Source organism: Juglans regia, chromosome 4, assembly GCF_001411555.2.
Source record: "Juglans regia cultivar Chandler chromosome 4, Walnut 2.0, whole genome shotgun sequence".
Taxonomy (NCBI): Eukaryota; Viridiplantae; Streptophyta; class Magnoliopsida; order Fagales; family Juglandaceae; genus Juglans; species Juglans regia.
This window is the reverse complement of record NC_049904.1, coordinates 25,457,607-25,483,040: the sequence shown is the minus strand read 5'-3', so window position 1 is coordinate 25,483,040 and position 25,434 is coordinate 25,457,607. Positions and strand designations below refer to the sequence as shown.

General features: G+C 33.7%; 2 protein-coding genes across 3 annotated transcripts; one reads left to right on the top strand and one right to left on the bottom strand.

The window, feature by feature from the left end:
* Positions 1-10,974: 10,974 nt before the first annotated feature.
* On the top strand, positions 10,975-12,962 carry LOC109003626 (U-box domain-containing protein 35-like). Of its 2 annotated transcripts, XM_035689797.1 has the most exons (5): positions 10,975-11,091; positions 11,274-11,594; positions 12,248-12,366; positions 12,464-12,579; positions 12,702-12,962. In XM_035689797.1, the coding sequence occupies exons 2-5, from the start codon at positions 11,327-11,329 to the stop codon at positions 12,931-12,933; spliced, it is 735 nt and encodes a 244-aa protein (XP_035545690.1). In that variant the 5' UTR covers positions 10,975-11,091; positions 11,274-11,326; the 3' UTR covers positions 12,934-12,962. The 2 variants fall into 2 exon arrangements, with proteins under 2 accessions (XP_035545690.1, XP_018837396.2); XM_018981851.2 differs by having other exon boundaries at positions 10,975-11,594.
* A 1,039-nt stretch (positions 12,963-14,001) lies between these two features.
* LOC109003625 (serine/threonine-protein kinase D6PKL2-like) lies at positions 14,002-18,714 on the bottom strand. The gene is made up of 3 exons (XM_018981850.2): positions 18,317-18,714; positions 16,324-17,410; positions 14,002-15,031 (listed from the first exon to the last, which is right to left on the bottom strand). Exons 2-3 carry the CDS (start codon positions 17,286-17,288, stop codon positions 14,155-14,157), a joined length of 1,842 nt encoding a protein of 613 aa, XP_018837395.1. The 5' UTR covers positions 17,289-17,410; positions 18,317-18,714; the 3' UTR covers positions 14,002-14,154.
* Between the last annotated feature and the right edge of the window lie 6,720 nt (positions 18,715-25,434).

Below are 25,434 nucleotides of genomic sequence, written 5' to 3'. Positions count from 1 at the left end.
GCAACGCAATGTGTGAATATATAGATTAATCTAAAAAAAAAAAAACTTATTTGTACAGTTTAAAATGTATAAGTTTCACACACTGCATTAGAAAAATAGAAAAATCTAGAATTCATTTAAAAAAAAAATTCACTTTTTAATGATAGGTCTCACATTTTAAAAAAAATAAATAAATAAATAAGAGTATGCAGAACTTATACATCTTAAAATTGTATCCAAAACATCAGTAAAAGTATAAATTTCAGCTTTGACCTTTGGGCGTGTCCATTAGTATAAATTTTACTTTTTATTTTATATTTTTTAACATGTTTAAATATTTTTAAAAAATAAAAAAAATACACTAATATATTAATAATTATTTTTTTAATTAATAAATAAAAAAATATATGAACAGTCAAAATGAAACGACATAATAGCAGAGACAATATATATTAATTTGCAAATGTGAAAAGCGAAAGGGGATAGCTAATCTCCACAACATGAACACGTAAGGAAAAGGAACTAAAATGTCAAACCAATGTTACGAGGAGAAAAGCAACAAATCTTTGTCTTTGTTTGAAGGTGTCGATGAATTAAGAGAATGGCGGTAATGTGCCATCTCCTTAGAAGACTGCACGTATACATGAATGAGATTATGCAGAGATCGACTCCAAGTTGGTGGCAGCCTGCAGGCGGCCGCTGGCTTTGTCTCCCTCAAAGAGCATGTCATTGGGTAAGAGGAATGGAAAGATCATGTCACTCTGGTGTATTCGTAGCCAAGCAATGCTCACGCGGTCGTGGAGATATTAAGGCCAACATCGATGCGCACTACTGCTGTGCATTCCCATTGTATTTCAGATGATTTGAGGTAGATCGTGAATAATAATAAAATAAATTATAAATAATAATAAGATTTATAAATTAAAGTTATTGAATAATAGTAAGATGAGTTGAGATGAGTTGAGATGAATTGAGATGAGTTGAGATGATAAACGTCTCCTTAATCTAGAAGAAATTATACTCTAGATATAAAATAATTTTATAAAAATAAATTTATAAACTTATTTAACGTGATACATCAAATTATAAAATTATTTTTATTATAAAATAAATTTAACGTAATTCAATTTATTTTTATAAAATCATTTTATAACTCTAATACTTTTCTTAAACTAGATGTACGCTCGTGGGGTGTGCGAGAAAGTCCACATAGTTGATCATTATACAAGTTATCAATAAGTGAAATTTATTATTAAAAAATTAATTTCTTTTATATAAATTTCGTATTTATTTATTTTTTTAAAATAGATTATGCGACCAAATATCATTTGTCGAATGAAATAGCTTAGGGTAAAATTGAACTTACCACAATAAAAAGTAATGAGTGAATGACCGACAGCAACAGGAAAAAAACAGCTAATAAAATATTAATAAACGGTTGGTAGAAAGTGCAAAAACCTAGAAATGCAAGGAATACACAAAGAAAGAATGAAGAGTTGGACTATCAGCCGCCTAGAGATAGTTTGACCGCTAATCTTTTTTTTTTATTTATATTTTTTTAAATATATTAATATTTTTAAAAATATTAATATATTTAAAATCACTTTTTTAATTATTAAATAAAAATAAAATAAATTTTTTTCTTTTTTATTGAGCGGTTAAGTAGAGCTGTAAGATTTGCTGGGTAAATTAATATTTTCCAAGAATGAAAGTGTAAATTCGTTTGTATTGTAATTAGAGAATATAAAATAATTAAAAAAATAAAATAAAAACAGATAAATACTATAAGGTGGCACACAATTTTTATATATTATAAAAAGGAATGATATTTACATAACATGACGTGTTGGAACTCCAACATTTATTTTTAAAAAGTGTTAAAGTTACAAAAAATTTTCATAAAAATAAAATTTTAAATTGAGATATTTTTATATAATACGTTAAATTTATTTTATAATAAAAATATTTTATAATTTAATATATTAAATTACGTTAATTTATCAAATTATATTTATTAATTTTTTACTATTCAAAAAGTGTGATTGACCTAACCAACCCACCTTTCTTGAGAGAGCAGTGATAGCCATATCACTTAATTACAAATTTTCTACAATTTTTTAATAAAATAATATTTTTTTAAAATTTTAAACACATCAAAACTAAAATAAATATTTAAAAAAATATTATTTTTTTGAGAAAAATGTAGAAAAATAGTATAGAATAGTAAGGTTATCATTTATCTTTCTTGGGGAGTCAAGTCGGTCTAGCTAACTGTAAAGCCAATAAAAAAGGAGTTGTATAACTGTTCCAGGTCAAGGCTCAAATATTCTGACTTTGAATTTTTAGTTTTTTCTTATTCAGAAATATGTCTCTCTTTTTTTTTATTCTTTCAATTCGACCCCGCAATGGACCAAGAAGTTGGGCTCAATGCAGATTGCAGCCCAAAAGAAGATCCCATTTTTTTTTTTTTTTTAAGGAAAAGTCTATATGCAACCGCCTTGGGTAACCGCGGGGAACCCTTGCCCCCATGGCAAGTGAAACGACTCGTTTTAAACGAAACAGACCGTTTTCTTTTACTCATTTCCTCTGTTTTGAAACTCACTCCTCCAGTTGTCTCTTCGTCTTCCTTCATCTTTCTCTTCATCTTCCTTTGTCTTCTCTGCCTCTCCCCTTCGTCTTCAACAATTTCACTTCGCCAGCGATCCTTCGTCTTCAACAATTATCCCTCCTGCGATTTCACTCGTTTGCTGTTCGTACCCTCCATTCCATTTTAAGAAGCTTCGGTTCACTCTAGCGATTTTTGGTCTTCAACCATTTCAATCCCTTTAGCACGACGGGGCATCTCTCCTGAGAATCTGAGGGCAAGCTTTAATGGAGACAGAGTCACATAGTGCAAGAGTGCTAAGCTTTTCTTCCCAGACCCGAGATCGAGATGGGTTTTTCTTCCAAAACCCAGACGGCGCGATTTCCAGTTCCTAGACCCAGGCGGTGAAATCTCTTCTTCCAGTTCAGAGATCGAGCAGAGCAGAGCTTTTCTTCCCTTCTTCCAGACGACGCAATCTCCAGCTTCCCTCTTCAACAATTTTTCCTTTGTTTTCGTTGTGTTTTGTTTTCATTTTCGTGCTTTTTTTTTTTTAAATATATCAGCTGCTGGATTCCTCACGGTTACAAGAGCCGGTGGTATATAGAAGATGAAGTTGGATAGATTAGAGTGATTAAAGATGAAACAATGCCGAAAAATTTTCTTGAAAGCAGATGGTTTTTAATCCGTCGGAGTGTTTGAAAAGGAGGAAGATTTATTTTCTTGTTAATTTTTTTTTCCTGTATGAATTCGAGTTTGCTTTATATTTGAGAAAATTACGCGGAAATTATCCCTATTTTGAATCTCTTATTCAAGGTTACATTGAAATCTCAATTTCATCCATTTTTCATGGAATTTATTTAATTTCAAAGCGAATAACATGTAAATATTTTCAACTTCTAAACCAAAATTGAATAGCTGGGGAGTCTCTGCGTTCACTGAATTGTTTTATTGGATGGGAAGATAGCTCAGCTCGTCTTTTTCAATTGATGTGTGTGTATGTTATGTTCCTTTTAGTTTTTAAAACCCAACCATCTAGTGTCTGTAATGCTGACCAAGGAGAGAGTAAATGCAGGAGTTGCGGAATGAGATTATTTTGACAGTGAAGCAGTCAGCAACACTTAATCGTGCAGGTGCTAAGAATATGAAACCCAGACAATTATCTGATGCCATATATGATGATGAAGGGGAGAGACAGAGAAGATGAAAGAAGATGAAGTCTGGAGGAGTGAGTTTCGAAGCAAAGGAAAGGAGTGAAAGAAAACGGTACGTTTTGTTTAAAACGAGTCGTTTCACTTGCCACGGGGGCAAGGGTTCCCCCGCAGTTATCCAAGGCGGTTGCATATAGACTTTTCCATTTTTTAAAGGTTACTGAAGGCTCATAATGCACATTGTTTAATCCTTTGAATGTTCTTTGATGGCATATTTATTAGATCTTATCTATTATATCCTATTCGCCTGCCCACGTTCGATTCCTTCATGCCAATTGGATATTCTCTAGATGTTTTACAAAACAGACTTTAAGGTTGCATTTGAATGTTAAGCTGAATTCAATTAAATTGAATTTTTTATAAATAATAGTGAGTTAAGTAATAGAGAGAGTTATATGGAATTCATCTAAATTGAATTTAAAGTGTATTTAGATATTAAGATGAATTTAATATTTTTTATGAAAAATTGAAAAACGTTGTGGATCTCTCACATATTAAAATATTTTAAGTTAAAAAAGATTATGAGTCTCATGCGTAAAAAGGTTTTGAGTTAGAATGAGTTTAGTAATTTAATAATTGAATGTTTGACTTAATTTAAAATTAGACTAAATTCAACTGAGATTGAGAACCAAACGCAGCCTAATATTAGATACAATTTTAAAAGACATAAATTTCACGTATTTTCTTTTAACAAAAGTAGAGCACAATAATTAAAAAGTGAATATTTTTACGTATGTTATAAATTTATTTATTTTTTAAATGGGTACACAGAACTTACGTACTTTAAAATTGTATAAATAATTTTGAATTCTTCGTTATTTTGGGATGGTTATACTAAAGGGTAGTGCCGTTGTGGCACTCAAGTTTATCTACTTGGTATGTCTCTAGTATAAATTACACCTAATATTTTTAAAAAATAAAAAAATATATATAAATATATTAATAGTCATTTTCTTAATTATTAAATAAAAAATAAAAAATTAAATTAAATTAAATATATGAAAAATTATATTGAAGAGATAAACCTACCAACATGATATCATTTTCCTTAAGCTAAAAATATCATGGAAATGTGCATATGTAGCTAGGTAGGGTTGAAAAATGGGTACGCTATAAATCATATCATTTAATACAATCAGTGTACGACTCCATATAAATAAATATTCACACCTCCCTCACCAATATGATTAATTATTTCAATAACTCTTGTCGTTGAGTTGCTATCACTCACTCTTTCTTCTTTTTAAAACAATGATTTGCTTCATTCATATATCATATATGCATGTAGGCTATACTATATCTATATATATATAAAGAATTACAAGAAGTTTTGCCTGTCCTATGCATAAGGCTATATAAAAATGCAAAAGGAAATGATTTTCTTTATTTTATGTTTTCTCATATCTAATCATATTGATTGATACAACGCATTTTAATTTTAAGGGAGTGACTTTCAATATTTAAGTGAAGAGAAATGATATTTGTAGTCTTAAGTTATGTAAGTTTCGTGCACACCCTTTAAAAAAATTGGGTAAATCTTGGAGTGCTACATTCAATACTGTTGTGTTTCTTATTAATCAGTTGCCCACTGTAGTTTTAAATAACAAGTCACCTTTGAGATGGTTTTCAGATGTTCACCACCTTATTTATCTCTAAGAATTTTAGGATGTGCATGCTTCCCATGTCTAACACCTTTTGGATGATTCAAACTTGAGTACAAATCTAATAGATGTCTTTCTCGGATACTCACTTCAGCATAAAAGATATCATTGCATGGACGTTCAAAAAAGGCCGCATATACATATTACATCATGTTGTTTTAATGATCTCATGTTTCCATTTCAACATGTACAGGGTCATATATTAGAAAATATTCAATCATTCAAGTTTTGGCCCTTTCCAAAAGACTTTCAAAATGTACAACTACAGTCTGAAATTTCTACACTCGTGGACCTGGTGTCATGCTCTTCATCTACTATTGTTGATACCTCACATTCAGCCTTACCTGATGTTCCTGACACTAGTTTATCTCTTGCATCACTTGTTTCTCAGCCCCGAATAAGTCTCAATTCCCAACCAAACTCATCCCATGATCACTCAGGCTCAAGATGGTACTAGAAAACCCAAAGTTTACTACTTTTTACGTCATCTTATTCCCACTTGTTTATTGGCAGATCTGATTACTCATTCAAAGGAACCAAAAACCTTCAAGTAAGTACTCAAAGTACTCCACTAGTGCAAGGCTTTGCAAGAAGAAATAGATACTTTGCATACTAATCATATGTGGACCCTTGTTCCTAAACGCCCAGATATGAGCTTAGTGGATAGCAAATGAGTGTTTAAAACTAAAACTCATGCGGATGGCTCTCTTAAAAGATATAAAGCTCGTCTCGTAGCTTAAGCTTTCACTCAATTTCATGGCCTTGATTATGATAAAACTTTTAATCCGGTTGTAAAATCCTGGATGATTTGATTGGTTTTAACGTTAGTTTTATTTCAGGATTGGTCTCTCCGGCAACTTGATGTAAGTAATGTCTTTCTCCATGAAAATTTACAAGAAAATGTTTATCTCTCTCAACCTCATGGCTTTGTGGATCCATCTTGACCTGATTATGTTTGTCACATTCACAAGGCTTTATATGGTTTAAAACAAGCTCCTAGAGCATGATACATGAAACTTAGTACCTATCTTAAGCAAATGAATTTTCAGTGTTGTCCTTATGAAACCTCCTTGTTCTATAGACATCACGACTTTAATATTATTATGCTTTTAATATATGTAGATGGCATTATTGTTATCGGAAGCTCATCTCCACAGATCACGCAATTTATTTCTCACTTGTCCTTAGGCTTCAACATGAAAGACCTTGGCGATCTACATTATTTCTTGGGGATTCAAGTTGCTCAAGATGCATCTATTCTCACATCGACTCAAGCCAGATATGTGCTCTCTCTTATGCACAAATTTGATTTAGATGGTGTTAAATCTGCTTTCACATCTCTTGCTTCAAGATCACAATTGTTTGCTGCCAAGGAGTTTTATTATATGATCTACCATATATCAACAATTAGTTGCTCCCTACAATATCTTACATTGACCTGTCCTAATATAGCTTATGCCATAAATCTTGTCTGTCATTTTATCCAAAATCCTCATGATACTCATCTCATTTTTGTAAAACGAATATTCCATTATTTGAAAGGGACTCTGAACCTTGGATTGCATTTTATTAAAACACCTCTCAATGCCCTTTATGCCTATTGTAATGTTGATTAGGCAAGTTCTCGGGATGATAGACGCTCTACTACGGGCTTTGCCAATTTTCTTGGTGACAATTTACTCTCTTGAACATCTAAGAAAAACCACGGTGTCTAGATCAACGATAGAAGCAGAATATCATGCTCTAGCGGCTACAACGACCGAACTCGTGGTTTCTCAATCTTCTCACAAGTCTCGGCTGATCGATTACATGTCATTTTTTATATACATTACATCCCAAAACCTTGTAAGCTCTCTCTCTCTCCTTGTATTTTAGGCAACCTAGAGTAAGATTTTTGTTTTCATTTTCTAAAAATTAAAAATAAAGTAATCAAAACAAATTTTATAAAAAAGATAAAAACAAAAGCTACCTTAAAAAATGACATTTAAATAACTATCAACTTTACCTATCTACTTTTACATACCCCAATATAAAACATACTTCAAACTAAATTCATATTACAATTTTCTTTTCTACTTTAACAAAACCCAATAAACAATATATCTCAAGAAAATTTCAAAATTTCTCAAACACTCTCAAAATCTCTCTTAACCAAACACACCCGCTATATATACTCTTTATTTTGTGGGAAACTAAAGAGTATATACTATATATACGAGGATAGTGGGCCTTCTCATCCCGGCCCAAAGCAAGCAAGCCAGAAACCTCACAAGGTTAGAGCATTTGGGTTTGGGCCCATGTAGCTCAATTCTCTTCAAACTTATCATGAAATAATATCTTGTTGGAAGAACATCATGATCCACGCTTCTCTCTCGAGTAAAATAAGGAAGATATGACTCACAACATGATCATCCATTTAAGTGGGGAGAAGAATACAGGCACAAACTCAAGCAGTACTACTCTCACAAATCCTGACTTCTTTCTTTCACCATGCTTCATGCTTTGCTTCCTTGGTTGACCCTTTACAAACCCAAGCATGAAGCACAAGATCATCAATGTCCTTGCTTTTCTTCTTACCTAATTTCTAATAAATAATCTGACAAATTGATTTCAAATAATCACAAAAATTAGTCTTGTGGCCCCCAAACAAATGAGAAGCGATAAAAATATAAATAAATTATATAAAAATAAACATACAAAGTGACATGAATTCACGTGATCCGTTAGACCTATTTTACAATCTAGCGTACTACGTACACCTTTATATTTAAAGTATTTCTTCAAACAAATACTAGATTATGACTTGTGAGGATTTAGATGGATTTGTGTGAGTAAATAATTGCACTCAAATGGACACCTCCGATAGGGACATCAATATATAAGTATACTATACAAAAAACTCCTTTGACAATCAACAATTTCCACGATTCTCTTTTTCCTTGATGGATATTGCTTTGTTGTTTCTCTTTTCACACAACATCATGGAAGACTCGGAATAACGATGTTGACGTTCCCATGGGCGGGTTAAAGCCGGCCTGGTATTGTACTATTATAAGACAAATGTTTGGTTTACAAAACATTTTATAAAAATAAACTTCATAAATTGACGTAGCTTTTTGCTTTGAGTTCTGTTATATATAGTTATTTTTACATATTTTTTATACACTGATGTGGTTGGCTAAAGTAATTATTTTATATTAAAAAACTTGAGGCAACCAATCATATTAATAGAGTGTATAAAAAGTATACAAAAATGACTGTATATAGAGTTTTTGTATTGCGTTACATACTGTAAAATAGTTACACATGTGGTGTCACTACAATAGAAATTAGTTTTTGTGACAGTTTGAAAATTCTAACAGTGCCCAAATTGTCACAAAAAAGCATTTTATGTGATGGTTTCAACAAACCGTCACTAAAGGCAGATGAAAAATTACATTACGTTCGAACGTATACATATTCACGCTAGAATGTGCCCTAGAAATTCGAATGTGGAGACTATTTACGTGTGAACGTGAAAGTTTTTTACGCCAACGTTCGAACGTTATTGATTCACGTGTAAATGTTAATTGATTTAATATTAAAGTTGGATATTTCAAATTAAAAAAGATTGTGAATTGAAGTGTAGTGATTTAACATTAAAGTTGTATTAACATTAAAAAAGATTGAGAATTGAAATTCATAAACAGTAAATATATTAAATAAGATTTTTCATTAAATATGATAAAAATAAAGTACAAAATATTCCTGAATTTTGTAAACAACACGATAAAAGTAAAAAAATACTCAGAACAAGTTAGTTACATATTTATTAAAATCGTCAGTCAATGTGTTGACTTTTGTGTCTAGGATATCTATCGGATGGAGAATATCGGTGACAAAATCTCCAGCACTCTATTCTACTAACTGAATCTTTCGGTCGATGTGCACAATAATAACTGAGACCATTGCATCAATCCAAGCAGGCCGCCGTATCTCCTATAGATGTACCCGTCGGTGGCTGACTAGTACTCTCAATATGAGGAAGCAACACCAGGCCCAAATTGGGTTTGAGGAACGGCCAGGCTGACGTCGAGCATGCCTCTTCCCCTATCCAATGCTCCAACGGTGTGTGGTCATATCGATGAGGCTCATCTGGTCTGTCATCCACTCCTCCACCTGGGGTTACACCCTCCAGGCTAATAATAGTTTGATAATGAGGACTTCATATGGGAGGTTGTCCGTGGAGACAACGCTCGCCTAGTCGATAGACTCTCTACGTGCCACTCGTATAAGGAACTATGAGCGAGTCCGGCTAAATGTAGTCTTATGTGCCATAGGATCCACATTTGTTGCAACGATAAGATGCAACATGCAAAAAAAGGGAGGAATTGTACCTGACTGAAGGAGTTCTTCCTATCAATCTACATTTAGGCGCCACATTTGTTTATATGTGCAAACGTTACTTTCTGTGATGGCACAAAAAATCATCACATTCGAACGTTACATCTTACAGAAGACTTCCAATCATCACAAAAAAAAAATATGACGGTTGAACAATAAATTGTCACAAAAAATATTCTGTGACGCCTTTTAGGTAATGGTCGTGGTGACGGTCTCAAATCATCACAAAAAAATTCTTATAACGGTTTGCTTATTTTTTGTGACGGATTCGTCCATCACAAAAGCCAAATTCTGTTATAGTGTGTGACTGTGTGTTTTGAGTTTTTATTTTTTTTTCATGCAGATTTATATTAGTTATTTAGATAAAAATAATTCAAAATATCAATTAGTTTGGCTGGATAACCAAAAAATTCAGATGAGGAAGGATAATACATCTCAACTTCTCATAATACAACGTGTTAAATTCTCGATAAGACCCACGTTAATTAAGCAACAAACAAGGGTGAAAACAATGGAGCATTCCGTCTCAGGCGGGGAGTGAGATCAAGATGCCAATAAAATGAAGGCTGGTGATTAAATAATATATTTGAATGTGGATTTATCCAAGGAGAGGTGATACATCTAAAAAAAAAAAAAAAAATTCTGTTACGTATAGTCATTTTCGCATATTATTTACGTATTTTATTGATGTGATTGACCAATTAAGTTATTTTATATTAAAAAAAATAAGGCAGTCAATCACATTAGTGGAATGTGCAATGAGTACATAAAAATGACTGTATATAGATTTTTTGAAAAAAAATATTAGAAAAAAAATTTACAAATAGGCATAACATACATTAGATTTATTTTATTATAAAAATAATTTTACAATATGGCATATCATATCAAGTAACATCAATTTATTTTTATGAAATCTTTTTATAGCTAAAGTAATATCATATACAAGTATAAGTGGATCCACTTAACTTAAAAAAAAAAAAAAGGATTAATATGATACGATTGAACAGCATTTTAAAAACTGAGATATTTATAAATCATAAAATCACAGTCAGATTATACATACATACATATATATATATATATATATATATATTTATATATGATCAAACAAAAATGGCTGCAGGATCAGATGTTGAAGGCGCCAACCAAGGAGAATTCCAAGCAGAAAAAACTGATCGACCCCTTTTCATGGCTAACTCATCGTTGGTAGTAATAGTTTTAAAGGGACCGAGGCAACAAAATCGTACGTAGGAAGATTCAAAGTTTGAGAAAGGTCGCTGGCCGGAGATTGCATGAAGTTTCCAACCCCCTTCAATATTCGTGCTTTCTGTCTTCCTAAATTACTGTTTCGGTTCCTGAAAACAATGTTATTGCAAGTGTTTTGACCTTAAAATTAAATGATGTCAGTCTCAGCCGAGAAGACAGGATTAATGCTTTCCTCCATTAATGGAACAGCAAGCGGCGGATATGAGGAGCAGTTCAGCAAATCATATAGCAGCGCGACCGAGATGGAGGAGGAGGATGGTGAGAGTTCGAGTGACTTCTTCGAGATAAACCGTGGATTACTCTTTGGAGATCAAGAGTACGACTGTGAGGCAAGTTTGTTTTCTTTTGATTTTCAGACCTGGAACGACTGTGTCTTTGTGGCAGTCGGCGATACAGAGTCGAGCTCGAGCATCGGTGCGCTGGCGTGGACCCTGAAGCGCCTTGTTAGCCCCTCCACCGTGCTTCGTCTCCTGCATGTCTTCCCGGTTATACGCTACATTCCAAGTCCATGTAAGACCTCTCTCTCTCTCTCTCTCTCTCTCTCTGTCCAGATAGCTGTCCTGCAGTCCTGGTCAAACCGGTGTCTTGGAAAATCATGTACCGTGTAATTCTTGAGTTTGAATTTAATTTTATTGGTTGAAACCTGCAAAGTTGAAAGTTGTACTGAGGCCATTTTTCTACATCAAGATGCATACATCAAGGGAAGATCAGCAAGTGCAGTTATGCGTTCTCTCACCAGAAAGACATTTTCTACCTGTACAACTACTTTTTCTATTGAGATTTCAGTGTTTGTGGCCATTCTTTTCTTTAGTAAATACAGTCTGAGGGATGCAAGTCTCCATATTCTCTTTGAGAAAAATGGAATCCAATACGAGAAAGTTTATTTATTTATTTTTATGTGCATCACATGTTTTTTCAATTTTTTTCAAATGGAGTATGCGAGTCTTATATGCCGTATTTAGTACTATTCTTCTTTTAACGGCTTAGATCATGCTTGACCTTAGAGAATGGCATGGAGTTTGACACCATTGCCTCTGAGAGTGTGGTCAAGCTGCCTGAGTTCAAGTTATCATCAATTTAATCTAATGTGTGTGTGTGTATATATATATATATAAACACGCATATTAATTCATATTTTAGTGAATATTTACTTGTGATGATAGTAGGACTGCTTCCAAGGAGTAAAGTGAATCCGGAGCTGGTGCAGAACTACGTGATGCAGGAAAGAGGCAAGCGGAGGAAGCACCTCCAAAAGTTTCTTGATACATGCTCTGTTTCCAAGGTACAGGCCAGTCTTGGATCAAACTTCAATAATATCAGCATTATATGACTTCGTTTAAGGTTAAATTCTAACGTTCTGTTCTATGAAAATGAAACAGGTGAAAGTAGATGTAATGCTGGTCGAAGGTGATAACATCACAAAGGCTATCGTGGACCTTATTCCGATTCTCAATATCAGAAAACTAGTGCTTGGAACCACAGAATCAAGTTTAAGGTACCATATCAATGTCAACTACCCAACAGTATAAACAACAACGTTTTCAGAAACTTCCAATTTCCAAGCATTTTTTGGGTTATGACTTGTAATTATATATGCTGTTAATTTGAATTTGAAAGGAAATCAGAGTCAAAAAGAGGAAATGGGATTGCTGATCAGATCCTTCACAATGCACCCGAAACCTGTGAGATTAAGATCGTCTGCGGGGGGAAGGAAGTCATTGACCGGATGATTGTTTGGCCCTCTCCAAGCAGCAATAGCAGTAAGTCTAAATCCATGCGAGAAGGAGAAGAAGATAAACCCCATGCTTCCTTCTTGTGCATGTGTTTTAACTTTAAGACCCATGTTTAGGTCCTTGTTTGTTTGTGTGTGTGTGTATATATATATATATATATATATATATATATATATGGTATGTAGGGAAAGATCTTGGGAGTTGTATAAATCCCAAAACCAAAGCTTTTGCAAAAACTATGCGACATTCAATTAGGCTGTTGAAAAATAAATAAAACTAAGGTATTTATTTGCCTAAAAAAAAGAATCAGTAGTGCAAAGCAAGGTAGACCCAATCTATCTTGAATGTATAAGCCAATGACGATATAGCTTGAAAGTTGAATCTAGCTACCCCACATTTGCTAATCCATCTACTAATTGATTTCCCTCTCTATATATATGGTTGAGATATCAAAAGATAGGAAAAGTCCAGGCCATTCACCACAATATGATTAAGATAAATCTATTATAAAATGTGTCTGAGATCATGTAGAGTAATAAAAAGAAGACTTATACGCCACGAATCCGAATAATCCAATACGAATCCAAATGACTCGAACCCGGCTAATTGTTTTACGACCCGAATCCAACTGACTCGGACTGAATGGCAGACATAGCTCAGTTGGAAGCATCGGACCAAAAGATCTTGCATGTTTGATCCGATGATACAAGGATGTGACCAAAAGAGGCATGCCGTACAACCCCATATCTTCTAGTTCGGGGAAACCATTCTTATGTGAAGGCAATTACCATAATAATCTCTTCTAGTCCACATTAGCTTCGATGGGATTCTATTAAGTCGTGTAATAAGCTGGATAGAGTACATTTCCATTCAACTTGGTATATGAAAGATCCATCTAGCTAAAAAGTGAGCAGGTGCAGAAAAACAAGTCTGTGGAACTCGTTCAAAGATGAAAGAGTAGACGCATGACCGTATTGATCTAACCATGGTTCAAACATAGCCAAAAAACGAAAAAAAAAAACCAGACTACTCGATGACATTATGTCGATAATTTTATGATAGATGTATCGGGACAAATTGGCAATGATCATTCTAAAATATTGCGGAATTCGCCATCCCTGGCTGTGGAATTGTTTGATCATTTTTAATCATGAGGGAACTGTTCTCAGATTAGGCTATAATCATGCAAAAAAAATAAAACCTTTCAGCTGCAACAGCAATAGTACAATTTGCTTATATCTAAGTAAAACATCTTCATAACCACCACTACTTGTCCCTGAAATGTTCAAAACAGTTCCTTTCTAATAGAAATTACAAGCAATCAATACCAGTAGACACTAAAAGAAATCAAATTCAAGATAATTATCTGAACCTTTCTTCTCAGGAGCAGGTGTAGCTGCAGCAGCTTTTTCACTTGTTGATGCTGTTGGAGCAGGTAATCTCTCAATCTCAACTGGTTTTGGAATTTCAGGCGGAGTAGCACAGCGTATCAATGCCCAATTTACACCTTCAAAGAAGGTATGCTGCTTGATCTCAGTTGCCCCTCGTTTATAGGCCAATCTATGCTGTGGTTCCTTTACAAGCAACCCCCTTATGAGATCCCTTGCTGCAAAACTGACAATTGGAGATTCAGGAAAACGAAGAGGCTGACCCACAACATTGAACAGGGTAGCTCGATTTCCTGATCCCTTAAAAGGAGTTTTACCAAACAATAACTCATACAGAAATATTCCAAAAGTCCACCAATCAACAGCACTTCCATGACCTTCACCCTTAATGATCTCAGGTGCCAGGTACTCATGTGTCCCAACAAAAGACATAGACCGGGCATCAGTTGGCTCAGCCATGAGCTCAGGTAATGGGCTGACTTGGTTTCCTATATCATTTTTGGGTTTCCGGTCCTTCTTGGACTTGCTTGAAAAGAGACGAGGTGAGAAGCATGTTGTAGGGGCTACACAGGACGGCTGGATGCAGGAAGGCTCAACGCAAGCCGGCTGGACACAGTACACAGGATTTTTTCGTAATGGATCAGACTCCATAGATGAGGTTTTGACAAGAGTTGGACTAACAGTACAGCGTAGTGAAAGATCAAAATCAGAAAGCATTATGTGTCCATCATCCCTCACAAGGACGTTTTCTGGCTTAAGGTCACGGTAGACGATACCAAGCATGTGGAGGTATTCTAGAGCTAGCAGGACCTCGGCTACATAAAATCTGCAAGTTCAATGAAATACAACAATTTTTTTTAGCAGTAAACAAATTTTATTGGTAGAAATAGATATAGCCCAAATACACAGGGCAAATACAAATGAAATACAACAATTGTCACCATCAAGTATAGTATGAAAATCCTCAAGAAAAGTATACTAGGGAAAAAGAAAAGAAAAGAAAAGAAAAGAAATCATCCCAACCTAGTACAATTATAAAAGACCAGAGTACGACAAATTTTAGTACCAGGAATAACAGCTGGGGAAATCATTCCTAAAGAGAAGGAAAAAATCCCAGTCTTGGCTTCCAGTACAATATCAACCTTCAAAATGATTGCATCCTTGTAGGTGGATCACAAGACAAAAAAAGCAACTGATTCATGATTTAACCATTGACTATCTTTAACTCTATCTTTGAAAATAGTTTTATGATTTCACAGTGATTGTGGTTTAATACAGCTTGGGATTTTTTTTTTGGAATCAGTAAAGAATACAGCTTGGGAATTGGAGCCCATAAAAGTCCTGATGTTTAGGTTCCAACTAAAACTTTTAACGATTCTTCTGCATGGTCTGACACATGAGCAATTCTTGAAGATCCGCTACTAAACTTCATTCAAGGCTCTAGAGGAAATGACTTGGCATCATGCAAGCATTACAAAAACCTTCAGATACATATGAGTTCCAAGTTCCATCATTTACAGGCAGCTTTATGGATAAAACTTGAGAACTTTGTTTTTTTTTTTTGATAACCGTGGGTGTCCGGGCCAGCTTGCGCACACCTCAACTAATCCCATGAGGCCCTAAAGTTAACGACCAGGTAAACCTCCAATGGCCCTAAGGGGATTCGAACTAGTGACCATTGGGGAGCAAACCCAAGGCCGGACCAGCTGAGCTACCTCTCAGGGTTAAGGATAAAACTTAAGAACTTTGTTTATGCAAGCTGAGTTTCAGACTCTACTCGATATTCGGCCACGTTATCCAACAATGGGGATGGACAACTGACTAGACCTGATAAAGTAAATCTTCTTAGGAGAAGAATAAAAGATAAAGGCCATAGAACAACAGAAATAGATCAACTATACGACACAATCTATTCAATGCTTTTATATGAGTTCCAAGGATAACTAATTCCTGAAAATAATAAACAACTTTTGCCTTTTCGAGGATTGGCTGCTTGTTTAGCATCCCAAGGCTAAAGGTGTAAAGAGATAATAATAAGCAAGCTGGAAATGAAACTGAACATGCATGTCAACTAAAATTAAAAATTAAAAAAATTATGGCCAAGCTTGCTTAACGTACTTGACAGCCTGCTCGGGGAAATGCTTCCCTGGCTGCCTCTGCCTAAGAGTATGCAAATCTCCACCAGGACAGAACTCCATTACCAAGCATGAGAACTTATCTGTGTCAAAGTGGGTGTACAGTGTTGGAAGGAAGGGATGGTCCAGAGATTGCAGTATCTCTCTTTCTGTCTGAGCACGAAGTAGCTTTTTACGAGTTGCTAGAGACCCTTTATCCATAACCTTCATTGCAAAATAACATTTCGTTCCACTTAACTCAGACAGATACACACTGCCAATGTCCCCACAACCCAGCCTCTTCAGCAGTCTAAAATGGCCTAAACCCAAAACCCCATCTCTTGCACGAATAGCTTGGATGGCTTCCCATCTAATATCATTTGCTTTGTGAGGCTTGCTGATACTGGTGCTAAAACTGCTGGAGGTACTTTCATCGCTTACATCACTGCTTGTGCTTCCTCTACACATACTGCTCTTGCCACTCTCAACGAAATCAACACGGTCACTAATCTTGGCACTGCCACTGGTCTTGGCAAGACTGCTGTTCCCATCACTAACTTTTGCAGAAACTGAACTGTTATTCACGCTACCATACTCGGATGCCTTCTTTTCTTGACTGACGGAACCTTCCAGTGAGCCTCTTGTATCATTTACAGCAGAATCTACTTCTGTTGCTGCTTCCTCAAGACCCAGTAAGGAAGCACTCGAATCAAATTTATTAATGAAAGAATTGGACAACCCCTTTTTATTAGAATTTGGTGACTCTTTATTTTCCGCACCTTCACCCCTAAGTTGCTTTAATGTGTTTTGAACAGATTTTGGTACTTGTTCAAGTGCAACTACATCAGATTTGCTTGCTTTCGAAAACTCTGGAGCCAAAGGCGTTGGATCATTTGTTTCCACTGTTTGAACACCAGCCGTTTTCCGTTGCTGTTTGGTGGAAGCTCTGACACCAGTTTTTGAGGCCATCAGATGTAACTAGAGTTTTAACACCAGTAATTCTTCACCCAGTTCATCCACTTAATCCATTGCTCAGCATCCATTATCATCAGGCAATATCTTGCATAAGGGGCCAAAATACTTCTCCACCTCTGTCAAAATCAGCATTTCATCAATTAAAGGCATCAATAATATTAATTATTGCAAACCCAACAAACTGCAAAGTGAAAAAATACATTTAGTTTGAACAACTTCTCGCTAAGATACAAAAAGTGAGTGTCCGCGGAAGTATATGACAAAGTCCATTAATAATAAAATATGTGGGCACAAATCCATTGATAAAATTTAAGCAAAAGTGGAACTATACACATCCGGCTCCCTTTCAGTTTTCACACGATCCAAACATTATCAGAAAATTAGATCAGAGAGCACACATATAGAAAACTTAAAAGATGAGCTAAATATGAGTCAAAATGTACATTTTTATGAGCAGAAAGTAAGATAGAAAACCCCATCAGTCAATTAAGTTTAGTTTTCCTCGGAATGAAAATAATTCAAGTACAAAGCTGCATGCAGACCTTAATTATATGATTGCTAAGGATATATCCTTGGAAGATTGTTAGTCAGCCATCGAATTCAATCTGTAGTCTCTCTTCCACCCAAATAAAGGTGAATAAACCAATAAGAAAATTAAAGGAAAAAAACTAAAAAGTTACCACAAGTACAAAAGATTCGAGGACCACCAAAAAGAAGCAAAGAATTATTCAGAAAGCAGCAAATCAGATATCGCAACCTTCAAATAGATTTTAGGGAAGAACCCAAATAGATAAATCAACCACAGCCAAATACGAGAGCATGATCAGGCGCCAAATACACCAAAATCCCGATCTCTCTCACAAAGCCATAGCCATAGCCATCAGTGAAAACCCAAAACAGATCCACAAACAGAGAACAACCCAGGTGCAAAAAGCTAGTGTAGAAGGTAAAGTAAATGAAGCCCGTCAATAAAAATGAAGTGAGGCTCAAAGGGGTGGAGAGAGAAGGCGCAAAAGGAGTACCTGATTTCAAGGATCACCACTCTAGCGGCTTTCCTCCGGCAGTGAATTAAAAAAGACTATGCCAAGAGAAAAAGGGAGCTCTCCTGAGAGCTTGATACCGGTGTAGACCTTAGAGAGAGAGAGAGAGAGGATGGCCAGAAGGAGAACTAAAGAGAACTATGCTTACACTACATTGGAGAACTGAGCCTCCGCATTCGGTGGATACTAGGCCCAGAGAGAGAGAGAGAGAGATGGGTCAAAGATCTGGAAGCTTGCTCTTTTATCTTTGTTTACTCGTCGCATACGAGTTTCTATTGGTTTATCACATCGTATGAGAAAGAAGTAAAGGAGCAGCCTTCGTATCCTGTCTTGCGTCTCCTGTCTAAAGTCATGCATTTGCTGGCAGCCTTCGTATCCTTAGTCAGATTACCAAAACGTCCTTAATTCTTTTTTTTTTTTCCTTTTCGTTTTGAAATGTATTTTTTTAATCCCTCTTATGCTTTTCATTTTCTTAAACTTTTTTTGGAGTACAACTTCCTACTCTTTTTTATTAAACTCCATGATTACGAAAGAATTTTGTGTTGAATGGTATAGGGCATTGTCCTCAGTCCCCACCAACAAAAATATATGTAGTGGGTTAATTAGGATTCTCTTGTATTATAAGATTTTTTTTTTTTTTGTATAATTCAAATTTCTACTGTTTAAAGTATTTATTCGGTCATGAATGAATCTAGATTAGTGTAAAACATACAAAATTATGGGTACAACAAAATTACTTATATGTTCGATCTCTCAAAAGGAGTAGAATCGAATTTAGCAAGCTTAGAAACTATCATAAAAGAGCAATAACTTCTCATTTTTAAACAATGTGGAATCTCACGCATCATCTATTCTTATCAGTCAGTATGGGGTATCACAGCTCATGTGTGGATAAAATAGTCTAAGTACAAGTTTCAAATACTTGACTAAGTTAGCAATTGAATTTCAAGAGAACTTTCCTAGTTGTTACGTTGATCTAAACTAAGTCATATTCGTGATAATTGAGTAAAAAATGGGTCATCTTGAAGGGATACAATTTCAAAAAAGAAGTCGAGTATGAATAAGTTTTCGTAGAGAGAAAAGAAACGAATAATCCGATTTCAGAACTATGATGCTTGTATCTTATGAATTCTTAGAAATCTAGCTTTCAATATTACTTGCAAGAAATCAAACAACATGTCTCCTTCAACAATTGTAAGTATCCCAACTACATTATTTTTTGTTTTGTTGATGTTAGGTATGTAAGTAGGAACCTTTGAACACTAATTCATCATCTAGTAACAGTAAAACTACAATTAATCAACTATACTCCACTAGGGATATAAATATATACAAGTCAATCAGGACCGACAAAGATTAATAATAAATGACTGGTCTAGAGGTCGCCTGTTACAATCTATATACATGACACATACTTTTAAATATAAATTTGGCATTGGATTAGCCAAATGTCAGTGTTTGTAAATATTTGCCTCATTTATCTAAAAAATACTAGTATTTGATTAGTCAAATGAATAGTTTTATAGTTTTGAGCTACAGTGATCTCCTCCCACTGGTCATATTTGGCCTTACACTATAGATAGACCAAATGAATATTGTACTCAAAAAAATCCCGTCCAACTGCCCTCCCTCCCCTTTTCCCTTGTATTACTCGAGCCTTGCTTTTCTCTCCATCTTCTCTCTGTCATGGTAGTCTTCCTGATCTCTCTATCTAGCTTCTCTTTGTTTCTCTGTCCAGAAAATCCTTATGTTTCCTTGATGGTTTATGTCATACTAGGTTTGTGCGATTTCCTCTCTCTCTCTCTCAACTTTCCTTGGTGGTTCCCGTCGTCAAGCACCTTATGTTGACTCTCTCATATTCTGGTGCCCGACAATCAACATCAATGGTGCGTGTATGACATAACACCACCCATCTTGGGTTTTTATCCTAGAGTGCCTCCCCATTGCTGATCTATTTCAACCCGAAGCAAGGGTAACATTTCGTGCTTCTTAATTTTCAATCTTAGATTGTGCTTGACTTGGATTTCTTCTTCGAGAGATTTTTGTATTATTGTTTTCTTGGGTGTTGGTTTTTTGTAGAAGTGTTGGGTTTTTGTTGTTGTGGGTGTATTTGTTTGTTTATGGGCAAATCTATTGCTCTTTGTCATGCTCTTTGTGCAAATATGATTTTTGACCTTGTTTATGGACAAATCTGTTGCTCTAGAGTACATGGTTATTGCGGCAAATAATGATAAGATTACAAATAAGTTTATTTATATTTGTTGATATCTTATCCTGATTGTAAGATCAAGCATACAAGCCATTTGATAATAATTATTAAACTTTGATCTTCATACTGTAAACAGTTAACAGTATAAATGTAAACTTTGATCTTCATAGATGCATCAGAAAATTATTGAAGTAAAGAGTACATAGTAACAGAAACTAAGCTGGAAATTTGAGTAAAAAAACGTAACTAACCTCATGAAGAGCACTTTTGCGATCATCAATTGGAAACACATCAACCAAGCCATATGATGTCTCAAATAATGAATGCACAAAGGGACCAGGCCATCATTTGTTGCATGTTTGAAGGCACCAGGCCATTAATTACCTATTATTTGTTGCAAAATTGTCATTTACTCATTGTTGGACAATTTTATACCATTACAACAAATAAGCTCTTTTGGGGCGAAAAGTTTCGTCCCAAAAGAGCTTTTCATCCCAAAAGACTGGATTTTCATCACAAAATATATTTTGAGATGAAAATAAAGCGTATCAAGGTCATTCCAATTCACTGTCTCAAAAAATATTTTGAGACGAAAATCACAATTTCATCTCAAAAAATATTTTTTGGGATGAAATTTTATTAGACCGTTCGATCATGTTCCAATGGAATTTTTATTTTGGGACAATTGAATCTTGTCTTAGGAAGTCGTTCGAACGTCCAAAAAACCATTCCAATAATATGTCTGTTCGAACAGGTACTTCATGGCTGGTCGATCGATATTAGTCCATTCAACCAAATAGACATGAACAAATGCTCGAACAAACAAATTGATGATCGAACATAAATTATATTAATTTTTATAATTGAATAAGCCGTTTGAACATGTTTGGGACGGAAATAGTGAGTTGCCTGTTCGAAAGGTTTGCAACGTTTGTTTACCGTTCGAACTCTAACTTGTAAGGTTCGAACGGTTGTGTCCGATGTATATATGTTCAAACGTTTGATAATCATTTGAACGATTAATATTTTCATAGAAAATACTAATTTAAAAGCAAATAGATATTTATATTTCAAAAATACATTACAAATTGTTCAATATAAATAAAACTAATCTAATAAGTCAGAAATAAAAAAATAAATAGTAATAATACTAATAATGTTATCAGTACATAATTTTATAAATCCTAAAATTTATATAAAACACGAAAATCACTTGCTTGGAGGCCTGAATTGTTGCATTAGCATATGTATTGGGAATTGCATATCTTTTTGTTGATCTTCTTGTTTGTTTGTTTCGTCAATTGAGCCTCTAACTCATGTTGTTTTACAATCAATTCTTCGATCCTAGAATTCACATTCTTTAACGCAATGACAGTAGTACTTGACGTTGATGAAAAGTCTGAAGGCTTTGCATAGCGACTAGAACCCCTCAAACATTATGAACTTTGACCCAGAACTTGTGTAAAAATTTCAACATCACTTGTTGATGAATTTTGATATGATGCAATTTCAGCATTGAAGGCAACAATTTTATCATACACACAACATATAAAATTAATATTAACAAAATAATTTAAATATGTTTAATTAAAACAAATTATAATACTTACATAATTTTCACGAGTATCGGAATTGGTCCACTCTCCATTACTATTAGTAAGTGATGCATCATATAATTTTTTCAAATCACAATTGGTGTCTGACTCTTGCTACAAGAGACATTGTTAAGATATAAAGTTAATATTAAAATTAATACAACCAAAAAATAAACTATATAGAATAAAAAAAAATACATTACCAATTTTAGAGAGAGGCAATAGAAAGATCTTGAGCCTGCATGATGATGAATTTTCGACTTCAATCTATTTGTTTTGTTTATAGAACTTCGCTCCTGCATAGAAGTTGTAAAAATTAGTAAGTAAAAATTATAAATAGGACACATAAAGAATTCATTTAATTTACTTTATATGATGGATTCTCAAACATGTCCTAAAATATTTCCCAATCTTCAGATTGAACATCCTGAAAAGGATGCTGGCGGACATCTTACTTGTTCTCATACTTCTTGTAATGCTCGTGACACCTCGTCTTATACTTGCAGAATGCATTACACATCAGCTCATCGACAGTCTTACGCTCCTCTCTCCTATCAAAATTTAATTCGAAATTATTCTTGAAAAAGTATATACACAAAGATATTATCATTTATAATGTTAAATAATATCAATATAAATTTATTATTTAAATATTACGTACCAAACAACTCTTCTTTATAAGCTATTTCACATATTGCGGGACTTTATGCCATGAACTCGTAGCCAAAGGTGCATAAGTTCGTGTAAGAGCACCCACATGCGATGCAAGCCAAGATGCTTGTTGTCCCTCGCCTCTGGTATGTTCGTCAGGAATATTAACATTAATCTTATCCACTTTATGATATTTTTTTAACACCACGCCTCTAGTAGTGCATCGTCTGTGACGAAATTGTACTGTTATCTCTATAAAATAATATTTAGTTATTTATCTTGTATCAATTATCAATTATCTTAATTGAAAAAATGAGTATTAGCTATTTACCTTGTTCCGTATAATCAGTCTTTATTCTTTAACGATGAGTCAGACGAAGAGTTAGGAACAGATAGAGATGTGATTTGAATTTCCTTCCTCTTTGGTGGCATAATTGCAAGAAACTAGTCAATCTTCTGTATCAATTTTGTCTGTAGATTCGCTCTCATCATTTGTAGATACTTCATATGACTCAACACTTTGATCAATTGTTGCATCAACTATTTCAGCCTTAATATCTTCCCTATGTAATGAAATTATCTCATACTGGCTCATTCACAAATAAGTTAAAGGCATGTTGACTCTCTTGATATGCTTATTGAGTAGAGGGATCATCTTTTTCTTTATCTTGTCTCTCTGTCTCAGGGATAACGTCACAAATATTTTTAGGAGAAAATTTTTGTACTAATTGACATTGATTTTCTAACTCAGGATATTCTAAATAGAATACTTGAGATGCTTGGGAAGCCAAAATAAAAAGATCATATTCATACCATTTTTTTATGTATTAATACTCAGAAAATATTCATCATGACATTTTTTCCTTTGAGGATTGCTTAAATCCCACCAATCACACTTAATATATAAACCACAAACTCCCCCACATATCTCATTCCAATTATATCTACGATAATTTCATAGAAATCAACGTTATCTCCATCATGACTCCCTTCGATAAGGACACCACTATTTTTTGTTTCTCTATAAAGTTTTCAATAAATTGTGTGATACATAATATTGAGCAGCGCGTCTCAAGGGGCCACGCGCCAATGCATATAGTTACGAATACTTAATTATCTTATAAGTATATTTTTAGATTAAGTATTAATAATTCTTATGTTTATTATTTTTAAATTATTTATAGCTTAAGTATCCCAACTCAAGAGTACAACAGTTCAAACATTTAAATGTCTGTTCGAACAGGATAATCCGTTCGAACGGAATATTATAGTGTTTAAACGGTTTCAACCTATAATCCAAACGCGAGTCAGAGACGAAACACAATCTCAAAAAACATCACAAACTCATATTCAGAAAATACTACAAACATACAACATATATATTTTGAATAGCAACTATATATACAAAACATGACAAACATACAACATATATTTCAAATTTAATCCAATAAACACGTACATAATATATATATATATATAAACTATAAAATCAATAAACACCTATATTAAAGTATAGATTTCTCCAATAAACACCTAAACAATATATATATATATATTAGAATCAATAATTGATTTAGAAATAAAATAAAAAATAAAACCATACATTTAATCAAATATAAGTGTGCAAACCCTCTTTGTAAAATGATAGAATGAAGGATTGTGCGGAGAAAATTGTGGATTTGGAGAGAAAACATATAAGAAAGGAAAGGATAAGAGAGCAAAATGAGGGACTGACGGAGCGTAGAAATTTTTTAAGCTCTAATTTACCGTTCGAACGGAAATAATTGGCGATCGAACACGAAAAAAGTTCAGCGTGCAAGTTTTCCTGATGCAAAATTTTTTATCGAAGCGTTCTATCGGTCATAAAGTACAATCGAACGGTAATTCACAAGTCATTAATCGGCGATATATTTTCCTATCATTGCAATAAACCATTCAAACGGTTTTTCATACATTCAAACACAAATATATCCTTCGAACGATTTATGTATACAATTCGAATGTATGTACCTTAATGTTTAAATATATTTATTTTCATCATTATACATATTAAATAATAGTATACTACAAAGTATCATATATATTATACTATACTAAAGTATAAAGGAAAATGTAAGATCATATATATTAGTTATCTATACTCACATATATATACCCTTAAATATATATTATAGTATAGAAACGTATAGAGAAATTTGTGAGATCATATATATTAGTAATATATACTATCATATATATAGTATCATATATAACATAGTATAGTATAATTGAATATATAGTATGATATATATTAGTTAAATATAAACTCATATATATAGTACTATATACTATCATATATATTATCATATATAATACTTTGATAGTAAAGTATTATAATATATTACTATTATACTATAATAATAATTATATATAATAGTAATTTTCATTTAAAGTATTATACTATCATAGTATATATATATATATAATACACTATAATATTACAATATATATAATCTATTATAATAGTATATATATTATACTAAATTATAGTATTATAAATTTTATTTAAAACATATACTATTATAATATACTACAATATACATTTTTACTACTTTCGCTCTCTCTCAAAACTCTCGTTTCCAGATGTGACTCGAGGGGGTGGGAGC

Coding starts and splice junctions, on each gene's coding strand:
- LOC109003626 (XM_018981851.2), top strand. CDS start 11,216: ATGATGTCAGTCTCAGCCGAGAAGACAGGATTAATGCTTTCCTCCATT. Junction 11,595..12,247: donor ACGCTACATTCCAAGTCCAT/GTAAGACCTCTC, acceptor TTGTGATGATAG/TAGGACTGCTTCCAAGGAGT. Junction 12,580..12,701: donor ACCACAGAATCAAGTTTAAG/GTACCATATCAA, acceptor TGAATTTGAAAG/GAAATCAGAGTCAAAAAGAG.
- LOC109003625 (XM_018981850.2), bottom strand. CDS start 17,288: ATGGCCTCAAAAACTGGTGTCAGAGCTTCCACCAAACAGCAACGGAAA. Junction 15,032..16,323: donor TTCCCCGAGCAGGCTGTCAA/GTACGTTAAGCA, acceptor TTGAACTTGCAG/ATTTTATGTAGCCGAGGTCC.